This window comes from Bidens hawaiensis, unplaced genomic scaffold (assembly GCF_021521415.1).
Source record: "Bidens hawaiensis isolate Kalapana, Puna unplaced genomic scaffold, B.hawaiensis_p1.1 tig00022509_1, whole genome shotgun sequence".
Taxonomy (NCBI): Eukaryota; Viridiplantae; Streptophyta; class Magnoliopsida; order Asterales; family Asteraceae; genus Bidens; species Bidens hawaiensis.
The window spans coordinates 154,991-176,177 of NW_027493503.1; the positions used below are offsets into that span (position 1 = coordinate 154,991).

The window sequence follows — 21,187 nt, forward strand, 5'->3', positions numbered from 1 at the left end:
GCTCCCCCACCAAACTCTTGATGAAGTTAAGGCATGGGCGGAAACACGGCAAAAGGAATTCCAGGCTGAGTTGGACGAACGCTTGCGTTCCGTGCAACAGGCCGACGAGTTCGAATGCTTTGACTCGGAGGAATCCGACTCCGACGTAAACCCTCGCCACAGGGCGAAAGGGAAGCGTAAGGAAACGGAACCCCAACCGAAAAGGCGGTTTGGACAAGCCTTCAAACCAAAAAATACAGGTGGAAGTTCACGAGACTTCTCCAAAACGTTCAGACCGAACGTTGCAAATGCGGGAACGTCCAAATTTGCAAGGGACATTGCGGAAGCAATTGCCCCAAAAAGTGCCAAACAAATGCCCAACATAGGCACTTATGATGGTATATCTGACCCAGACGACCATTTGAACAGGTTCATAGCAGGGGCAACCGTCAGCAACTGGACGGAACCCACGTGGTGTTACATGTTTCAAATGACGCTGGTGGGGGCTGCTAGGGTTTGGTTTGATCGTTTACCGGTTAACCACATTTACGACTGGGCAGACTTCCAGCAGAAGTTTAGCCAACACTTCAGCCAGCAGCGAAAGTATACCGAGGAGCAATGGACAATCCTCAAATGCATACGGGAAGAAGATGAATCTCTGCCAAACTTCATCACTCGCTTCAACTCAAAGAAGTTAAGTTTGGGCAATATCAGCGAGGATCTTGTTCGCGCAGCCTTCATCCAGGGCGCGCAGGACCCAGAGCTTATCCGCACCCTAACGGGTAAAGATGGAATGCCATCCACATGGGATGGCATCATGACAGCAGCCAAACGCTTTGCGGAAACGGAGAAGCAACTGGGTAGAGACCTTCCGCAGAGCACAAACCTTTACACCCAGAGGACGAGAGAGGACAACGTCCTCACCGCCCGATTGAACAAAAAACGGAAGCAAGGCATTTGGCAGTCAAGGGTAAACTTTGACACCTCATCCGGCTTACAGCTACGATTGGGTGAAAGGGATAATGTAAAGCTGCACCGGAACTCCAGATGGACGCCACTTACCAAAAGCGTCACTGACATATTTGCTACTGAAGAGCTCCCATGGCCAAAGCCTCCAGTAATCCGACATCGTCACGATGCTGATCGGAGCAAGTACTGTGACTATCACAGAACAAAAGGCCACAACACTGAAGAATGCATAGACGTAAAAGACATGGTCGAAACATTCGTCAGAGATGGGACGCTCGCGCACCTCGTGGCGAAATAAAAGCTAAGCAGGCAGGCAGGTGCGTGTGGAACCATGGCTGGGGTAAACACGAATAAAAAATCAGCTTCAATATGGAGACTACATGCTGCGTAAAGAACGAGATCCCGAAAAAGGTGCGTGTCGGCTCGATGGCACTCCTGTCCCAACATGGAAGGGAGTTCAATTACACAGTTTGCATGTAATCAATTCCAATTTGTACAGAAAAGGCCAAGAGCCACTTCTAATGGAAATGATTCTCTTTCAAACGTCGAAGCTGATGATTTACATTTATACTTTTGTACACACTAATATGCCGGTTTTCACCGCATAATTACAAAAAACGTCATTGCATGGGAAGGCGGTCCTACCCGCACGAACCCAAAAAGCATGATAAACCTTCACGCAGGTCAGTTGAAGGGGAAAAAAGTTACCATATGAAAGTGCTGGTCTATCCGCATGAATCATTCGAGGGAACTGCACCAACCTATCAACAACCGCGCGTGGGACGGTTCAAAATTCTTAAGAGGAAAAGGTAAACCTACACGCAGGTCAGATATGGGTAAAGTTATGCCATCCTAAGTGCAAGTGACGGGTCTACCCGCACAATCACGAAAGAGGAAGCAAAACTTCACACCTATTATCAGCCACGTTCAAAGGTTAACTTATCCTCAACAGGTAAACCTACACGCAGGTTAGATAAAAGTTAAAGTTTAGCCATCCTACCAAGTGCAAGTGACGGGTCTACCCGCACAATCACGAAAGAGGAAGCAAAACTTTAACCCATCAACCACGTTCATAGGTTAACTTATTCTAAACACTTGGAAAATTGCTATTTTAAACTAAGTATGCAAGTCATAAGTTTATAAAGCAAAGAATCCAATGAAAGGAATAACAATCGTATATTTCAATGATATATTACAACAGTGGCCGGGTAACTACCCGCCTAAAAGAAATCTATACAAAGCTAAGTCTATCCTAGCAGTGGGAAGGGATCTTCAGGATCAGGCTTCAGGGCCACCTCCGCTTGGACCAGCACCGTCAGAGAGCGGCTGCCCAAGGAAAGCCTTAAGGATGTTTAGCCCATCATCAGCAGCAGCAGCTTCATTCACCTTCTCCACCACTGGATGCGGGAAGGCAGCGTACTGGTTCACAGCTTGGTCATAAGCAGCTTCAGTATTAACATTGAATAAAGGGAAGTTGGAGGGCGGAAAGCCTCTCTCAGCAAACCCTAGACCAAGCAGGAAGCCAGTCTTCTCCCCATCCTCATGAGAAGCGTTGAGGGCTGCGCTCATCGCATCGTCATAAGAGGTCTCTGAAAGGACCCGACGCACAACCTACAAAAGAATACAAGTTAGAACATTTTCTAATTACGAGCGGAAAGCGTAAAGAAAAAGATAAAGATACCTGAGGCAACGCTTCTCGAAGCAGCCATTGGAGGGTAGCTTGACTTTCTTTGTAAGCACGTTCGGCTCCGCTTTTATCAAGGTTGGCAAGTTGAACTTCCTTGGCGGCAGCCTCTTCGACGCTTTTGAGTTTCCTTTCAGTGCGGTCAAGCACCCCCCTCTGGTCAAGGATCTCCTGCAGCTTCTTGGCATCTTCCATTGCCAAGGCGTCATGAGCATGCTGAAGAGCCTTTAATTTGCATTTAAGCTGCTCATTCTCTTCGCGAAGCGGCTCAGCAACAGCTTCAGCCTTGGCAGCCCTCTCAGTTGAGTTTCGCGCAGTCTCCTTAGCCAGCCGAAGCTGTTCATTCACAGCTTGGGCAGCCTTGGAGCGGGCCTCGAGTCGCGCCTGGACTTCAACCTCGAGGGCCTTGAATGCTCTCTCCTTTTCGGCGGCGGCAGCGGCCAACTGCCGGTTCTCCTCCCGCAGAGCCCGCGTCTCAGATATTTCTTTGGCGCGAGCTGCTTTTAACTTGTCGTTTTCACGACAAAGCAGCTCGACGCGGGGCTGCATCCGGGCTTGGAGAACCCGAAGCTCATTGGTTAGCCTACCCTCCTGGTAGCTAGCCATGGCTTCCCCCAACGCACCATGAGGAGCAGCGTGGCGAGCCCAATCCACGCACTCCACAGGGGTGCGAAGGGTTGTTCCTCGGCGTATGTTCCATCTTGGAACATACACTTCATTGGAATCCGACACTGCAAAAGAAACAAAGGCAGTTAGGAAAAGATGACAAAAATATACAAAGGAAAAAGAACCCTACGTACCTGTAGGGTCAATAACAGGCCGATAGCCGCCAAACCCATCACCTGAACCTAAAGGAAATCCATCCAACAGGTCAGGCAGATGGGAAGGTGGCATAGATCGGCGGGAAGCCCGGCGCGTACCTGATGGTCCGGCCGTCGGTGCCGGTGGCGCAGGTATAGTGGCAGCCGCTGTGGTAGCCATTGTTGGCGTCGCCTCCTCAGCAACAGTAACCGCCGGCTCCGTGAAAGATGCTGTAAAAATTGCACTCACGGCCGGCGGAGACACCTTCTCAGCTGGAACAGCCTCAGGAAGGCTGGAACCAACGGAAGCAGGCGCAGACGCCTGGGTCGACGCCTCGGGAAGGCTGACTTCAGCAACAACAATTTTGCAGTTTTTATGTCATTTTGAAGCGAACAAAAAATTATTTTTAACTACAGACATGAAAAGCCAAACTCTCCATAATATTATGGTTAACAATAACAAAAAAAATCTTTAGAAACCAAATCGATCTAAATCACAAGTCTAAGCCAAAAAAGATTAAACAAGAAGACAGCTAAGGAAATAAAGGCATGCAGCTAAGCCCGGTGTTTTCAGGAATTCCCATCATCAAGTTAAGGTTTTGTAAAGCTTGACCAGAAGCTCCCTTCACAAGATTATCAATCTGCAAACAAAGTTTTAGAATATAACAAACAAGTTTATAAAACTTTAAATAGACTGTTTGAATAGCGGGACATACGACGGATATAATTATTGCTCTCCCTGGGATGCGATCAGGGAAGATGTTAATATGACAAGCATTGGAACCTTGAACATATTTGGTGTGTGGAGCTTGATCATCTGGCAGCACAACTACAAACTCTTCCTTCTACAAATACAATAAAATGTAGAATTAGAAGCAGGAAGCGCACAAACACAGACAAAAAAAAATGTTTTGGGTCGGCTGAGGCGGCCCGTTTTCTTATACAGGCCGACCAAAAGACGGCTGGTTTAAAAGTGGTTGACCTTATAACCTGTCTAAGAGCTATTAAAGAAGTTAGTATTTGACATATGAAATGAAATATGTTATAACTTAATGTTAAATATTTTGATTTCTTCATATAACTTTAAGTTTTCAAAAGTAAAATTAATTTCCCCTTCTTATGTCATTTTCTCTTCCAACAATCTTAATTTATTAGTTCTAACTGTTCTTCGATTATTCACATTCGTTTATTCTAATCTTGACCTATGTATATAAATCCAAGTTTGTGAACTGGGAAAGAGAGAAATAAACAAATAAAATTAAATAGCACAAATTACAATATAGTTTCATATGAAATGGAGTAATAGATTGTTTAAAATTTAAATTGTTACTAAGTTACTTGGTATTACTCATACTCGAAAATAAACATAAAACGAGTTGACCCAAACACAACACGATTTTAAGTGGGTTCAACACGACTTGACTTACACACTAGTAAAAAGTTACCTCATAAAATCCCTTGAGTTGTTGCTTCAAATCCGCAACTGAAACCCCTGAAGCCATTTGTACATTTATAGTTGATTGCATGCCTCGGCTCTGCAAGTTCAGAGTTAACACTTGGCATTACAACCAATAAAAGAATAATGAAAATTGACTGATGAAGTAAGATTTACCATTGGCATTAGGGTAGGAGTAAAGCTAACGGTTACTTTTGAATTTGCAGCAACTGACAACTCTTGTTCTATTTCAGGTACTGAAACCAAGTCAAAACAGCAGAAAACAATGGGTCAAGTTGGGTCTACTCAATCTAGGCAACGGATCAAAATTGTTATACTATAAAACTTATCAACTTACAATGGATCCAAAACTTTTGACCCGAACTTATTTTGCCTAGAAACCGTATTGAGCCGAACATTTTTACCCGTAGTCCCTACCCACCCAGTTTTCCAGGCTTAATCAAGGGAGATAAACAAGTCGATGTGTTTACAAATATTTAAAATGATGATGTTAATGATTGGTGCAAAAATAGCATGAAACATAATCATGTGATGTTACCATGGCGATGCCTTGTGATGCCATAAGAAAATATGCCTTCCGATACCTCTGTGTATAAATTTGCTTCTTTCGCACTACGTCCTGCATCGGTTACCATACATAAAATAATATACTCATAGTTTATAAAGTTATATTGGAGATGAACATAGGCTTGTTGTAAGCATTTAATCACTTTTGACCCATTTCACTTTTTACTTTTTAAAGTTTACCGACAACCATCATATATATTACATAAAAAAAAGTAGGTGTTGTGAGAGAATTCTATAATTCATTGAATAGTAAAATGGGATTGTTGTAAGCATTTAATCACTTTTGACCCGTTTCATTTTTTACTTTTTTAAAGTTTACCAACAACCATCATATCTATTATTAAAAAAATAATAATAAAGCAAAAAAGGCGTTGTGAGAGAATTCTATAATTCATAGAATAGTAAAAGATTACAAACTTAAATGCATATTGTACAGTTAAGTAAGTGTTTATTTAAGTTTTAATTTCACCCCATATGCTATAAACAATATACATCTTTTACCCATTTAATTTTTTAGTAATTCTTTTTTTTTCGTAATAACTTGCGTTCATTTAAAATAACCTGCTTTCGTTAACGTAATTTAAAAGAAAAAACAATATGCGGTTGTTTTTCTCAACATTCGGATGTAAATTGTATTAAAAACGCAAATGTATTCAAAATAATGGAACTTTTTTAGTATCGCAAACTATACAGAGTGTCAACCAATACCAACCGAACAACATAGGTACCAGTGTCGACATTATCAGGTCCGGTATCGATATTCATTTTTATGGTTTAGAATCGATGTAAAACTCCGCCACAACGTGCGGGGGCGTATACTAGTTAGACATTAAATACATAGCACCAATTAGAATTAAGTTATGTATGTGTAAACGAGGGGTGGTTGAGATAAGTAACCTGCTCCACTAACTCCAGAGTGTGAGACGATAACAATATCTTGCAAGTCAATAAGGCTAGCCTATCATCATAAACAAAATAATCGTTTATATTAGTGTTAAAATATTTTTAAGGTAAAAAGGACGAAAAATAAACAACCTTAAGTAATGCAACAAGAGGAAGTAAAATAGTAGTAGGATAACATCCGGGATTCGCAACAAGGCGTGCACTTTTAATCTTGTTTCTGTATATCTCTGTTAGGCCATAAACGGCCTGTTTTTGCAAGTCTGATGCTTTGTGAGGCTGACCGTACCATTCATTATAGTCATTAATATCACATAATCTGAAATCCTGCAAATGCCTTTTATTATATATTTTATCAAAAAAATAAACGATGATGAAGAGTGAGAAACATATTATTTTTCAAACATACCGCAGAAAGATCAACAATCTTTAACCTAGTTGGAAGACCTTTTATAATTTCCTACAATAAGAAAAAAAGTTCACAACCATCAATGATCAACTGAATGATGCATATGAAAATGGTATGTATAATAACCTTAAGAAAAAACCTGAGTGGTGCCATGTGGCAAACAACAGAAAACAGCATCTACACCAGAAAAATCTGCATCCTTGACAGCAACCAAATCTGGCAAATCCTACAAACAAATAAACAAGCCGTATATAATGAAATATATAAACATACTAACTAAATATTAAATAAATAATAAACAAGCTGAGCTTGAGCTTGATAAGCTACTCATGAGCCGAGCTCGAGATTTAAAAAATACAACTCTAAATGAGTCGGGCTCAGGCTCAACTCATTTAGACCCATAGCTAACAAAATCCTCAAATATTTGCAACAAATCCTTACTTTTGTGATCAGGTGTGGAAATACTGAAGCAATTGATTGACCGGCTTTTCTATCGGCAGTCATCAGAGAAATGCTAAAGTAAGGATGGTTTGCAATGAATCTAATCAGCTGAAAATGGATAATTATAGGTAAAAATTTAGCAATAAAAAGGATGAAACATTTAGTTGGTTAGTGAAATGTAATAATAACTTACCTCGACACCAGTATACCCGCTGGCTCCAAGAATACCAACTTTTATAGATTTATCAGCTTTCTGAGATGATACAGCTGCTAAAACTCTGAGAGGTCTTTTGCTAGATTTCAGCATTTTTGGCTTATCCTATGATACGATACCAAATATCTTTTTGACATAAGAAACTGAACACTGAATAATCTCTATCCATTAGGATATCCTAGTAATCCTACAACTACAACTAGGGGTATAAACCAGCTTAGCCATTGGTGAGCTGCTTAAAACTGGCTCGTTAAAGTTCGAATCGAGCTCGAGCTTCATGTACCCCTAATATTGTAAATTTTATTTAACACAATAAATATAAAATGTGTAATTTTGATTATAAATATATAACAAAACAACTAACAGACCAAAATCAAGCACAAACATGAAAAATACAGAATCGGTTGGGTAGTGGTAGCATTAAAAAACCCGAAAGTGAAAGGAACCAAAACATGAATACAGGGATTGTGATTGGTGGGTAAAAGAAGTGCAATCGAAGTTGAAAATTAAAAAGAAAGATACGAACCTGAAACCTGGAAAAGCAGCCTCCATCCATGAAAAGCGAACGCAGAGCAACCATCGAATGCATTTTCTAGAAGAAAAAAAGGATTAACTATCCACAATTACATACATTCATACAGAAAGAACAGAGAGAGAGAGAGAGAGAGGGGTAGCATATGAATGTTGTGGACTTACCTACCTTGAGAATGAACAATCTGCCTGCCAATGTAATGTGTCTGCTGCGATTGAGGGAGGTTGATGAAACAAAAACGTCAACTGGAGTTAGGGCTCAGATTGCCAACTTGGAGAATGAAAATCTATTATTAATTAGGTCGCCGATATCACTTGAATTGAACAAGGAAAGGAGAATCAAGTTCCTGAGTTAAGTTATGAGAAGAAAGGAAAGGAAAGGAAAGGAAAGGAATCAAGAAGAAAAGGGTGTTACATAGTTTCTTTAGATAGAAAGGAAAAGAATTATGGAGGAAAATGATCGGGTTTGTTTTCTCTCCAAATTGGAAGGAATACAAGAAAAAGGAAAAGATAAAAATTAAAATTACCTTATTGCCCTTGTCTTGTTTATATCTCAACCAGCATACCTACAGAAATACAAGGAAACAAATTGTGTTTATAAATCATGATGATTGACATTTGTTTAAAATATATTTTACATATGCTTCTTTTTCTCACCACCACCAAGAATTCTCAAATTGTATTATTGAATTATGTTTATCGATAGATTATAGTCGAAATCAAATCTCTCGGTATTCATAGTTAATTAGTAGCTTAGTGCAACTTTAAATTGAGATAATCAATTTAAAGACACTCGGCCACCTATAATTAGGGGTAAATGAAATTATTTAAATAGGGAAAATCAATCAAAGAGTTGATGTTTTTCCTCTTACTATTATTAATTATTAATTGTTTGCATTTTCTTAGTTTAGATTCATAATCAAAGGTAGAGAAACGAGTTCCGAATAATGGAAAGTAATGTATTTTTTATTTTAATTTTATCTAAGGGTATAATGGTAAAATTGTAGCTTTCTTTTCTTTTCCTTCAAACTAGGGAACACAAAAAAGGTTTATTTTCCTTTCCTTTTCATTAAACTGGGGAACACAAAATCATATCAATTATTTTCATTTCCTTTCTCTCGTAATTCTTTTCCTTTCCTTTCTCTCTTTAAATGAAACTCGGGAACAGAGTGTTTACGCTATGTTTATGAGTTCGTTTACTGAAAGAATGGAAATGAAAGGAAAGGTTTTTTCCTTTTCTTTTCCTTTCATTTTTCTTCTAATTTGAAAAGAAACCCCTGATATCAAAAGGACGTGGGTGAAAATGCAGAATTAACTAATGACCATCGGGGGTTAACCCCTGATAGGGATGTTGTTTCGGCAACGGAGGATGGCGACAGGGGGGCGTCAGAAGTGGATCCGACCGAAACAGAAGTGGGGGAAACGGTACAGGTGGGAAAAGTCATTGGTGTAGAGCTAGAGAAATACTCATATTTGGTTCGGTCTACAATTAGGGAGGAAGGGGGCTCAAATGGTTGCCAATGAATATTTTAACAATAAATATTCGGGGGATAAACGAGTCCAAGAAAACAGAGTGGATTCGGGGTTTAAAAACATGTCATGGAGCTCATTTTGTCGCTGTTCAGGAGACGAAATTGAGGGCTTCGTCCTTTTTTCAAGTAAACAACCTTTGGGGTAGAACAACTTTTGACTTTGAACGGGTAGACGCAGTGGGAAGATCGGGTGGGTTACTTTGTGTTTGGGACCCAACTTTTTTCACTAGAAGTGGGGTTTTTAAGCACAGGAGATACATGATTGTTACAGGTTTTATTAAGGCCACTGGGGTTAAGTTGAATATTTTTAACATTTACGCACCAAATGATCCGATAGAAAGGAGGGAACTATGGGGGGAATTATTACAAAAGAGAAGGGTTGCAGATGGGTTATGCGTTTTGGCAGGTGACTTTAATGAGGTATGGGAGGCCTCGGAGAGATTAAATTCTGAGTTTGTTGCCTCATACGCAGATGTGTTTAATAGTTTTATAAATGAGGCTGAGTTGTGCGAGTATAGTATGGGCGGTGGAACGTTCACTTATGTGTCGGATAGGGGTGATAAATTTAGTAAAATTGACCGGATTTTGGTGTGTAAAGATTTTATGGCGCTATGGCCGACGGCTTCTTTAAACGTATTGACTAAAGGTTGTTCGGATCATCGACCGCTATTGCTCGGGATGGTACCTGTCGACTTTGGGCATATTCCGTTTCGATTTTTAATAGTTGGTTAGAGATGCCGGGGTTTATTGAGTTTGTGGAAGAAAAAAGTTCTAGATTCCAGTTTCACGGGCCGGCGGATCTGGCACTTGCAACGAAACTTCGGTGGTTGAAGAACCAAATTAAGAGATGGCTGGATGTGAAAATGAGATTGGTAGTAGGTGAGTATGAACAAAAAAAAAACGATTGATCTCTGAACTGGAGTGTGTTGCGGAGCAGAGACCATTATCACAACAGGAATTTGAGAAGCGCGCGGAATGTTTAGCTGTTATTGAAGCGGCAGATTTGGAGAAACAGAAAGACCTCCGTCAGAAGGCGCGGGTTAGATGGGTTGTGGATGGAGACGATAATACAGCTTATTTCCATGGTATCCTTAACGCAAATTTATCCTCTAATAGGATGCATGAGTTGATGGTGCAAGGGGGCTGGGTCGCCGATCCGGTGGTGGTTAAAGGGGAAGTTTTTGGGTTTTTTGCGTCTAGGTTCGCTGAACCAGTAATCGATCGTCCTCGGCTTCATTGTTTTGGGTTAAGGAGGTTAAATGAGATTGAGGCGGAGGGGCTGATTTCACCTTTTTCTTTGTTAGAAATTAAAAATGCGGTTTGGGAATGTGAAGGGGACCGGTCTCCCGGACCAGACGGTTTTAACTTTATATTTCTTAAAAGGTGTTGGTCGTGTTTTCAGTCAGATTTCACTAATATTTTTAACGAGATGCACTTGACTGCGCGATTTAGTGATGGTGTGCTTGCTTCGTTCATTGCCTTAATTCCGAAATCGAAAGACCCGGTCAACCTATCGGATTTTAGGCCGATTAGTTTAATCGGGTGCATAAATAAAGTAATTTCGAAGGTGCTAGTAAACCGTTTAAAGAAGGTGATTGGGAAATTAGTGTCAGTAGAGCAATCGACTTTTCTTTCTAATAGAAGTATTCTCGATGGGACCTTGATGTTAAACGAGATAGTGGCATGGTTGAGAAAGGCGAAGAAGCGGGGTATGATATTTAAAGTGGACATTGAAAAGGCATACGACTCATTAAGTTGGAAGTTTTTAGACTCGGTGCTTGCCCAAATGAATTTTCCAACTAAAGGGAGGGGATGGTATGCAAAATATTTGCAGGAGGTACGGCGTCGGTTCTTGTTAATGGCTCGCCTACACCAGAGTTCTCGTGCTCGCGGGGAATAAGACAAGGGGATCCACTTTCACCGTTCCTTTTTGTTTTGGCAATGGAGACGTTAACATGTATTATGAAACGAGCTAGTCATGTAGGAATTTTTAAGGGCTTGAAATGTGGGTTGGGAGGTCCGGAGGTAACTCATTTCTTATACGCTGATGACGTTGTATTTGTCGGAGAATGGGACGTGGAAAATGTGAAGGTTCTTCGCCGGATATTACGTTGTTTTTATTTAGTTTCCGGCTTAAAAATTAATCTAAATAAATGTTGGTTATTTGCGACAAAGGTGGAGGAGCCGGAAAGGGTGATCGTGGCGAATATGCTCGGGTGTAAGACGGGAACCTTCCCGTTTAAATACCTTGGGCTACAAGTCGGAGCAAATATGAATTTGGTGAAGTCGTGGGATCCGGTGGTGGACTTGTTTAGAAAACGATTGTCGTTGTGGAAAGCCAAGAAATTATCTTTCGGTGGTCGACTTACGGTAATTAAGTCGGTTCTTAATTCGTTACCCACTTATTACTTCTCGTTATACAAAGCTCCGGTTGGGGCGTTGGAGAAACTTGATAGAATTCGAAGAGTTTTCTTATGGGGAGGGTCGAAAGACGAAATGAAAATAAATTGGGTGGCATGGAATAAAGTGGTTGCTCCGGTTAATAAAGGGGGGCTCGGTGTGGGTTCGTTGCGTGAAACAAATCTTGCTATGCTTGCAAAGTGGTGGTGGAGGATTAAAAATGAAAAAGATGGGTTATGGAGGAGGGTTGTATGGGCTTTCCATCACTCGGAAAGATCATTGTCATTTATTCCGGCTAAGGTTTCGTTACCGGGCCCTTGGAAACATATAGTGAAGATCTCAAGTGAAGTGGCTGAGTTAGGGATTGATTTGGCTACTGTGATGCGGTGTGAGGTGAAAAGTGGCACTAATGCATTGTTTTGGATTGACAGATGGTACGGGGATGTGCCCGTTTTCCGTTGTTGTTCGAATTGGAAGCTAATAAGTGGTGTAAAGTTTCCGATCGGTTACTAATGTATGAAAGGGAAATATGTGGACAATGGGGTTGGGCTAGAGCACCGAGCGGGCAAGCGGAGGTGGCTGAACTACGCGAACTACTTACTACATGTCAACATTTATGTCTTCTGGAAGGAGAGGATAGTTGGGTTTGGGACTTGGATTATGGTGAAGGTTTTTCGGTTAAGAGTTTGAAAGAAATTTTTGCTATTAATTTGGGTTTAGAAGAAAGCCACTTGTTTGAATGGAATAATTTTGTACCGAAGAAAGTGGGGATCCTAGCATGGAGGGCGGAAATGGAACGTATACCTGTTTTGTTTTCTTTGGCAAAACGAGGAGTTGAGGTAGAGTCGATTATTTGTCCGGTTTGTGAAGAAGATTTGGAGACGGCGGAACACATGCTTGTGTCTTGTGAATTTGCTCAATCAATTTGGAGTATTATTTCTGTTTGGTGTAAGGTACCGACAATCTTTGCTTTTTCAACTCGGGATTTGTTGGAATTACATAAACATGCGTTATTGTCGAGTAGAAAGGCAAAGACGTTCCACGCGGTTTGCTTAACAACAATTTGGTGCCTTTGGTGTGTAAGAAATCGTTGGGTGTTCGAGAGAAAACCGCCTAGATTAAGGAGTGTGATCGCGGAGATCAAGGTCTTAAGCTATTTGTGGGTAAAAAATCGGTCTAAGTGGCCGGATTTAACGTGGGAAAGGTGGTGTGCGTTTAATGTATAATCACATTTACGAGTGTAATTGGGTGGAACTTGGGGGGTTGTAGTTGTATTTTACTTATTGTTCGGGTGGTTTTGGTGTTTGCTAGTATCTTGCTAGTGTTTTGTATAAAATTTTGTTGGTCGTTCAAAAAAAAAAGAAACACTTTTCTTCCATTTTACTCTTCAAACATCCATTTTTCTTTACTTTCTTTCCTTTAATGAATCTCTGAACACCATTTTTGTTATCTCCTTCCAACAAAAAAAACTTAGGAACATACCTTTTTGTTCTTTCCATCCATTTCCTTTCCTTTCTTTCTTTAAGTGTTACTAAGGAACACATCGTAAAAGTAAGGAATCCCAAACATCTTTTTAAAGTGAATTCTCAAAATATGCTATATAAGGAGACAGTCTCAAAATAAGCCACAAGTATCAAACTTTCCAAAATAGGTCATTGAAACTTAGAGGTGTTCTTTGAGTTCGTTTTTCGGGTTTTTCGGGTCGGGTTCTTCGGGTTTCAAAGTTTTATAAATCTTGACCCAAAACCCAACTCAAATATCTCATGGGTTTTTCGGGTTTGGGTTTTTTCGGGTTGGGGGTTTCGAGTATCCTATAAAACAAAAAAAAATAAAAATTCAATGCTAAAAATAAAACATATTCTTGTTTTCTCGTAACACAAATAATCAAATAAGAAACCAACATAATTTGATAAAACAATTCAAAAGAAGATTAAAACTAACTAGAACCATAATCGTCTTCAGTCGAGCATGATTTGGTTGTTCAATTATGGTTGTTATTAGTAATAAACGGAAAACATAAATTAACAATAAACAAACAATGACAACAATCGATTAGGACCAGATTCTTATAATTTTAGTGGCTAAGGCTTATTCTATTATACCTAAAAAATATATTTAATTTCAAAACTAAAGGTTTATTCGGGTTGACCCGAAACTTATAAATCAAACCCGAGAACTAACCCAAATTACTTCGGTTCGGGTTCGGGTTAGTCTTTTCTCTGTTTCGGGTTTCTCGGGTCCGGTTAGTTCGGGTTCGGGTACGGGTTTTCTTGGGTTGGGTTTCGGGTAAAAGTAACAGCCCTATTGAAATCCATCTCCGTCGTGACATTTGATTTCCCGCCATGACATTTGGTTTTGTGCCAAATTCGTGAGATTTCAAGCTAAATCCGTATGACCCATGAAATTTCAAAGGAAATTCGTCTGACCCAAGAGATTTTAAGCCAAAACCATCTGACCCGTGAGATTTCAAGCCAAATCCATTTCTTTAAAACCATATCCCTCGTGAGATTTGGAAAAAGTTTGAATACACCTTGTTTTGGTTCACCGCCATCTCCTCTGTCCTTCAACATCTAACATCAGCATCTCCGGCTACCGTCGCATTCACCATCTCCACCCACCGTCGTATTCACCACCCAACATCACCATATTCGGACACTCGCCTTCACCATCCAACATCAACATATCCAGCCACCGTTTTCTTCGTTCTAGCCTCCATTTTGTGGTGAATCAACTCCGCCGTCTTCCAACATTAGCATACCTGCATCACGTCATCTTCTTCGTCGTCTTCTCCCGTTTCCGGAAAGTGGCGGTGGTGATGATTCAATGGTTCCGTCGTCTTCTCTGTTTTCCTGCAAGTGGCGGTGGTGGTGAATCAATGGTGGAATGAGGTGGATTCAATTTATTTCAAAAACTCGCGGAGGAATCTGTTTTTGTTTTAAATCTCACGGGTCAGACGAATTTCCTTTTAAATCTCACGGGTCAGGTGGATTTGGCTTGAAATCTTATGAATTTGGCAGAAAACCAAATGTCACGGTAGAGATAGATTTCGATGGCTTATTTTGGGAAGTTTTGAAACTTGTGGCTTATTTTGAGACTCTCTCTCCTCAAATGGCCTATTTTGGGAATTTTCCCTTTATTTATCTATCTATAATCTATCTATCTATCTATAATCTACCTATATAATAAATGAAGAACATTTTAGACACTTGTCACTATATTAGCTTACTTGCTTATGTGTCAAGCGTTGAGGCTAACCACATCTACTTTGCTGATGTGTCAAGCTTATACACATTCTCCTCAACCTACTCACTTTTTACCTACTTTATAGTATTCACATCCAATCCCATATCCTCAAAACCATAAGTCACTAAAAATCACTATATTTTCTCTTTTGTTTTCAATTAAATAATACATTTTTATATCTTTATCATTACCATTTCTCTTTCCTTCACTCATTACCACTTTCAAAATATATAAAAAAATTATAGGGCATGAACAATAACTTTCAAATACACAGAAATATCATTGCATTTCTCTCTCATTCACTTACAACACCCTAAACCACTCCCTACATTATAAAAACTTCACTCACATATTTTGATAGATTGAATGTGAATGCTCTTACAAAGCTTCCCCTACAAGTTTTTTATCTAAAGGTTTTATATACTGGTTTCTCACTTTCTTCAAAGCAAATTCTAATTTCTAACGGCTTTTTCATGGTTAATGAGAATACAAGAATAAATCTTGAAAAGGTAAATATGGTTCAATAATTCTGGACTCACACCTCTTGGTGGTGACGACCACCGTGATAGCATGTGATGAAGAAGGTGAGCATGACTATAATCAGTTCTTTAACTCTATCTGACAATCAAAGCCCTAATTTCACTCCCAAATTTTGTGCTGGTTCACCCCTCTCATATACACCACTTGCTTTGATTCTACCTATTTTCAATCTTATTTTGTTTACGCACTGCAAGGGATCGTTTTACGATAACGTGCAGAAGATGATGAAGAACGAACGTTCAAGTTCATCGTAAGCAATAGATAATTGTGGGGTTTTCTTTTTTCAGTTTTGTTTTGAATGTCCTCAAATTGTATAACTATCAAGTTCCTCCAAAATTTCATCGAGTAAAGATGTGTTATCATGCTTTAATCAAGCTCTCAATATCAAATATTCATTAATTAAAGGCACGCTTGATTTAGGGTTATGGATTTTTTTAGTGTCATCGTCAAAAAATTGGTTAAAGTTGTTGCTATTTGGACCTCATGTTATGGTGATTTGGACCATTGTTATGTTTGTGTGTCATTTCTATAATTTCTTTCATGTATATCATTATTCTTTATAATAATTGATTTATATGAATAAATAAATTGGTTCTATTAATTTTTCGTGTCCGTATTTGGTGAAATATTAAGTGAACAATATGAACATCCTCCTTTGTGTTCGTTTGGTTCAAGTTGTTGTTGATCTTCATAGCATGAGGGGTCTTTGTTACGTGTTAGTTAGTCTACGGTCTTACTTGTACTGATAACTAAAGGGACTGAACTTGCAATCATAATAGTTGTTAGCATCTGTTAACTGAGTTAGTTAGTCGTTATATACACAAACCATGAGTCGTTAATGAGATAGTATCTATTATGTTAGTGCATGGTTTTGTCGTCTCGGTCTTTGTTTATCTATTTTAATTTATTACTATTAATGTAAAGGGTATTTTGGTAATTGTGAATGCTTTCGTTATGTTTAATGGCCATTCCATAAAGATGTTTAACAAATGTGACATCCGTTATTGTTATAGGCCATTCGTTATGGAATGTATAACGAATGAGCCTAGTCGTTAAGATATTTGTACCATTCGTTAAGAATATTCAACTAATGAGGTATAATGAATGACTCATTCGTTATATTTTAGGTTAGTGTTAGGGAATGAAAACGAATGGACCCCATTCGTTATAAGATGTATAATGAATGGGGATCGTCTTCTATATATATACCAGTATCCCTGATGCTTTAATAAACAAGTGTGATTATTATTATTAACAAGCCATTACTTTGCCCAATTATCCTCTCACTCACACTTCACTTAACGTAATTCACATCCGTATAAATGTATTATCATATCATATGTTATATATTAAGAACTAGATCTACGAGAATGAATTGAAATCATCACGTATTGGTTACTCAAGTGGAATCAAAGCCATACGTTCGATTATTCAGGTGATATGATTATAATTGATATGAATTGATAATGATTCATTTGTTAATTGTATGTAATTGAATATATGAAACTGTTCAGCTTAATTTTGATTCATTTTTTGATGTGTTTGATTTCTGGTCATTCGTTACATCATTCGTCATTGGATCATTCATGTGAACAGGACCCATTCGTTACCAGAAACTTACCATTCGTTATAAATATTCGTTATAATTTTGGTATCATTTGTTACACCATTAGTTACATCATTCGTTACCAAAATCAAACCCCATTCGTCAAAACTATTCTTCATTCGTTACTAAAGTTACACTTTTAACCCTTAACTTTATAATTTGGACATTTTCTACCTAAAAGTTTTAAAGTTGATCATTTGAACCCATATTTGTGAACAGTGGCTAACTTTTACGCGTTATCTTCACAAAATATATTAATGCAACAGATGTTACATTTGGATGCAGAAATTGGTTCACATTCAAAATGTCCACGGTTAATGAAATTTAGTGATTTTGAATAATGGAAGCCCAGGTTTAGAGCGCATCTTGGATGTGTACATCCCGATTTCTCTAGATGTCTTGAACTGTTTATACCCCTCCTATTATTGGTAATGCAAGCACTAATTTTGAACTTAAGGGGGGTGTTTGGGATTGCTTCTTAAAAGTGCTTATGGCTTTTTGGAGAGGCAAAATATCCAAAATGCCCCTCCAAAAGCACCTAAAAGCTCCAATTTGGAGCTTTTAGGTGCTTTTGGAGGGGCATTTTGGATATTTTGCCTCTCCAAAAAGCCATAAGCACTTTTAATAAGCAATCCCAAACATGCTTTAAGCCTTATCATTCTTATTCTGAAGAAGAGAAAAAGGCTTTAAAGATTGAAACCAAAGCTTATTCAACACTGACCATGGCCTTACCGAACAATATTTTTCATCAAGTGGGAACTATTAAAATATGTTCTCATTTTTTTCAACATCTTCAACTGAGAAGTATGGGAAACACATTAGAGAGTAAAAATGTGACACTCGTCAATTCCAGGTTAACTCCGTTAATCCAAACTCCGTTAGTTCAAACTCAAGATCACACGAACTATGTCATTCCAGTTAACTCATACCTCATTGCATTTAATTAGTGTTAAATGACACATGACAATCATTACACAAGTAGTCTTTCAGAGTTTCACCGAAACACACACGAGTCGACTCAAACCATTGGTGAACAAATAATAAATATTATAAACAAGTACTTGATATAATTATGTGTTACGTTTATATGTGTAAATTTGTGCTTGCATGTATGTCATCATATTATGGAGGTGATTGATGTTTTATGCTAGAATTAAACTAATTAGGAGTTGAGGGTGCAAAGTGTAACATGTATATTAAGTAATAATATATATACATATTATTAACACAAAACCCTAACTATCCCCTCCCTCCTGCGACGGCAGCCCCACACCTCCTCCCCTCTCCCTTGATCGGCCAACAATACACACACACACATACATACAAGAATTGTTACAAGTTGTTTGAAGATCCAAGGTTAATAACTAGGTAATTAAACACTCCCTTAATCCATTCCATTGCTTTGTTGCATGATTAAACATGATTATCATAAACCCTAAGTGCTATGTATGTTGATTTTTGATGAGCTAGGGTTGCATGCATGATTCTTGATTCATAAATTAGTAGTTTGTTGAGTTTTGATGAAAACTGATGCTGGACAGAATCATAATTGCATGTTAAAACGACTGTAACTTGATGTTAATGATGTGTTTGGAAGTGATTATTGATTCTATGATGTTGTAGGTTGAGTTTAGTTTCTAAAGAGTCTGAGTTTGTAATTTTCGGACGTGTATATGATTGTTTTTATTAAATTACAAATCTGATGTGCAAGTCTGTTTCGGGAAGCCTTCTTGTAGGCTGTTTTGTAATTAGTGTATCTCACAAACGACAAGACCAATTGAGTTGATTCCACTTCTGGAAGTTATTAATTTGAGTGAGGAATCTAACCCAATTGGCCTTGCATTAGTTGGATTAACTATGTAACGCTTTTGTTGCGCATGATAATGGCTGCTGTGTGCTTACTGTTTTGTTTTGATCATTGTGAGAAAACCATATGTAATAAAAATATAATAAAAATATTTTTAGAAACCTAACTCAGTTGTGCTTCTGTGATGAATTTTTGGTCATTTTATCTATATATATGGTTAGTGAAATAGAGTAATCTTGACGTGTTAAAATCTGTCTTGGTAACTTAGCTGCTGAATTCTTTGATTTAACATGAAAAGTGATGATTTGACTTATGTTTGCTATGTGTTTGACATATTTTCCCTTGTGGTAGATATTTACTGATGATGCACCATAGTAACACTTAACACTATACTTGCTCACACATGTAAGTTATTCACCAACGCGTTTGTCGAGTCGCACTTGTTTCACAAACGAACACATCTCATGCATAACTTTTATGTGTCGAGTCTAGAGACTCACTCGTAGTTCAAACACTTAGAAATATCGTTTTGTTTTTAGAGAACTAGAGAGGATTTCTTTGACGCACGCTTTTCTCGGATTTTTGATAACTTCGCAAACAGTGAGTTTCACCGCCCCTTTTACTCTTTAACGCTTTTATTAGGAGTAGATATCATACTCCAACACTTTAGATTTTGTTACTCTTTATATATCACTTGTAAGGCTAAGTGGAAACAAACCAACTAAGTCCTTATGAACATCGAACCGGTTAATATTGGATAATAGCGAGTCACCTCTGAGTAGTACTACTGGGTTTGACAAACCCCACCCAACTCTAAACTCGGCTGTAGGTCGAGTGAGTGTAATTTTGGCTAACAAATTTACCATGGTCGTGGTTAACATGATGGCAAGGCAATCATATATACAGTCAGCTTCGGTGTTGAACACTTAGTAATACATTCTTGATAGGTTAGATACCTATTGATATATAATTGACTTAACACTATCTAGTAACGCTAAAACGCAACGCTTAAATTTACTTAAACATGTGAACTCACCAACCCTTTGTTGACACTTTTAGTATGTTTATCTCAGGTAGCCGAGGCGGGCGGGCGGTATAGGACATGCATACTCTGAACCCTATTGCTTTAACCTTTTTTAAAATTTTTATCATGATAATTGTGTTTTAAGTCGTCCTGTGTGGCGCAACTATTTGCTTTACAGTTTACGCTTCCGCATTTTTACTTAAGACTTGCATGTCTTGGTTGTTTTGAAAAACTTTAATTTTGGTGTTTGATATAACTAATGATTCCGATCCTATTAGTTCACACCCTCTGACGGTAAGACTCTGTTAGTGGATTTTGAGGGTGTGACAAAAAAGGACATGTTGAAGTTTCAGTTTCGAAACTTTTGCTTGTTGAAAGGAGAGACTGTTGAAGAGTTGCTTACAAGATTTAGTCATCTTGCTGCTGAAATGACAAAGCAAAAGATGGAACCATCTCAATCAGATCAAATTGATACTATCAAAAATTCACCGTCGAATTCATATTCTACTTTCTTACTCGTGTTGAAAGAGAATTCAGTTTTCAAAAAAGAAGATTTAACGGCTTTGGAGTTCATGCAGAAAATCGAAGAGAGGGCATATGATATGATATGAGATGTCAAAGCTCTTCAAAGGATAACCAAGATCCTACATTGTATGGTGGATCATTACCATTAAGCAACAGTTCAGCTCCGATCAATTCTTTCTATTCTCAAACCACTCAAGAGATTCCACAATCAGTTAATGAGCCATTGCCAAATGTTCGTTTCATGGCTTATGGATCAAACAATAATACTAGTGGATCAAGCACTTCAATTCATGGTGCTGGTAATTCTTCAGCTCAACTTCCAAATGTTAACATGAAGGAAGTTGAACAACACTTTGCTTTCCTTTGTGCATTTATGAGTTCTTATGGGAATTTGGTGGGTGGTAAAAATGCCACAAGCGAGCTAACTGATGAAGATTATGACCAAATCGATCCAAATGATTTGGAACTAATGGATTTAAAGTGGAACATGGACATGATTGTTAGAAAGGTTAAGAGGTTTATGTAGAGAACATGAAATGATCTACCGACTCTAAACATGA

General features: G+C 38.5%; 2 protein-coding genes across 3 annotated transcripts; one reads left to right on the top strand and one right to left on the bottom strand.

Annotated features, from left to right (window-relative positions):
- Positions 1–3,851: 3,851 nt before the first annotated feature.
- LOC143565670 (putative N-acetyl-gamma-glutamyl-phosphate reductase, chloroplastic) lies at positions 3,852–8,022 on the bottom strand. 2 transcript variants are annotated; one of them, XM_077052571.1, is made up of 12 exons: positions 7,946–8,022; positions 7,399–7,524; positions 7,206–7,313; positions 6,904–6,990; positions 6,765–6,815; positions 6,491–6,682; positions 6,353–6,413; positions 5,427–5,507; positions 5,045–5,124; positions 4,878–4,967; positions 4,149–4,277; positions 3,852–4,073 (listed from the first exon to the last, which is right to left on the bottom strand). In XM_077052571.1, the coding sequence occupies exons 1-12, from the start codon at positions 8,006–8,008 to the stop codon at positions 3,966–3,968; spliced, it is 1,176 nt and encodes a 391-aa protein (XP_076908686.1). In that variant the 5' UTR covers positions 8,009–8,022; the 3' UTR covers positions 3,852–3,965. The 2 variants fall into 2 exon arrangements, with proteins under 2 accessions (XP_076908686.1, XP_076908687.1); XM_077052572.1 differs by having other exon boundaries at positions 3,958–4,073; positions 4,217–4,277.
- A 4,372-nt stretch (positions 8,023–12,394) lies between these two features.
- Positions 12,395–20,713, top strand: LOC143565672 (uncharacterized). Its single transcript, XM_077052574.1, has 2 exons — positions 12,395–13,027; positions 20,456–20,713. Exons 1-2 carry the CDS (start codon positions 12,395–12,397, stop codon positions 20,711–20,713), a joined length of 891 nt encoding a protein of 296 aa, XP_076908689.1.
- Positions 20,714–21,187: the final 474 nt, after the last annotated feature.

Coding starts and splice junctions, on each gene's coding strand:
- LOC143565670 (XM_077052571.1), bottom strand. CDS start 8,008: ATGCATTCGATGGTTGCTCTGCGTTCGCTTTTCATGGATGGAGGCTGC. Junction 7,314..7,398: donor GCGGGTATACTGGTGTCGAG/GTAAGTTATTAT, acceptor ATCCATTTTCAG/CTGATTAGATTCATTGCAAA. Junction 5,508..6,352: donor CTCTGGAGTTAGTGGAGCAG/GTTACTTATCTC, acceptor TAACCGATGCAG/GACGTAGTGCGAAAGAAGCA.
- LOC143565672 (XM_077052574.1), top strand. CDS start 12,395: ATGTATGAAAGGGAAATATGTGGACAATGGGGTTGGGCTAGAGCACCG. Junction 13,028..20,455: donor GTGTGATCGCGGAGATCAAG/GTCTTAAGCTAT, acceptor TTGAAGTTTCAG/TTTCGAAACTTTTGCTTGTT.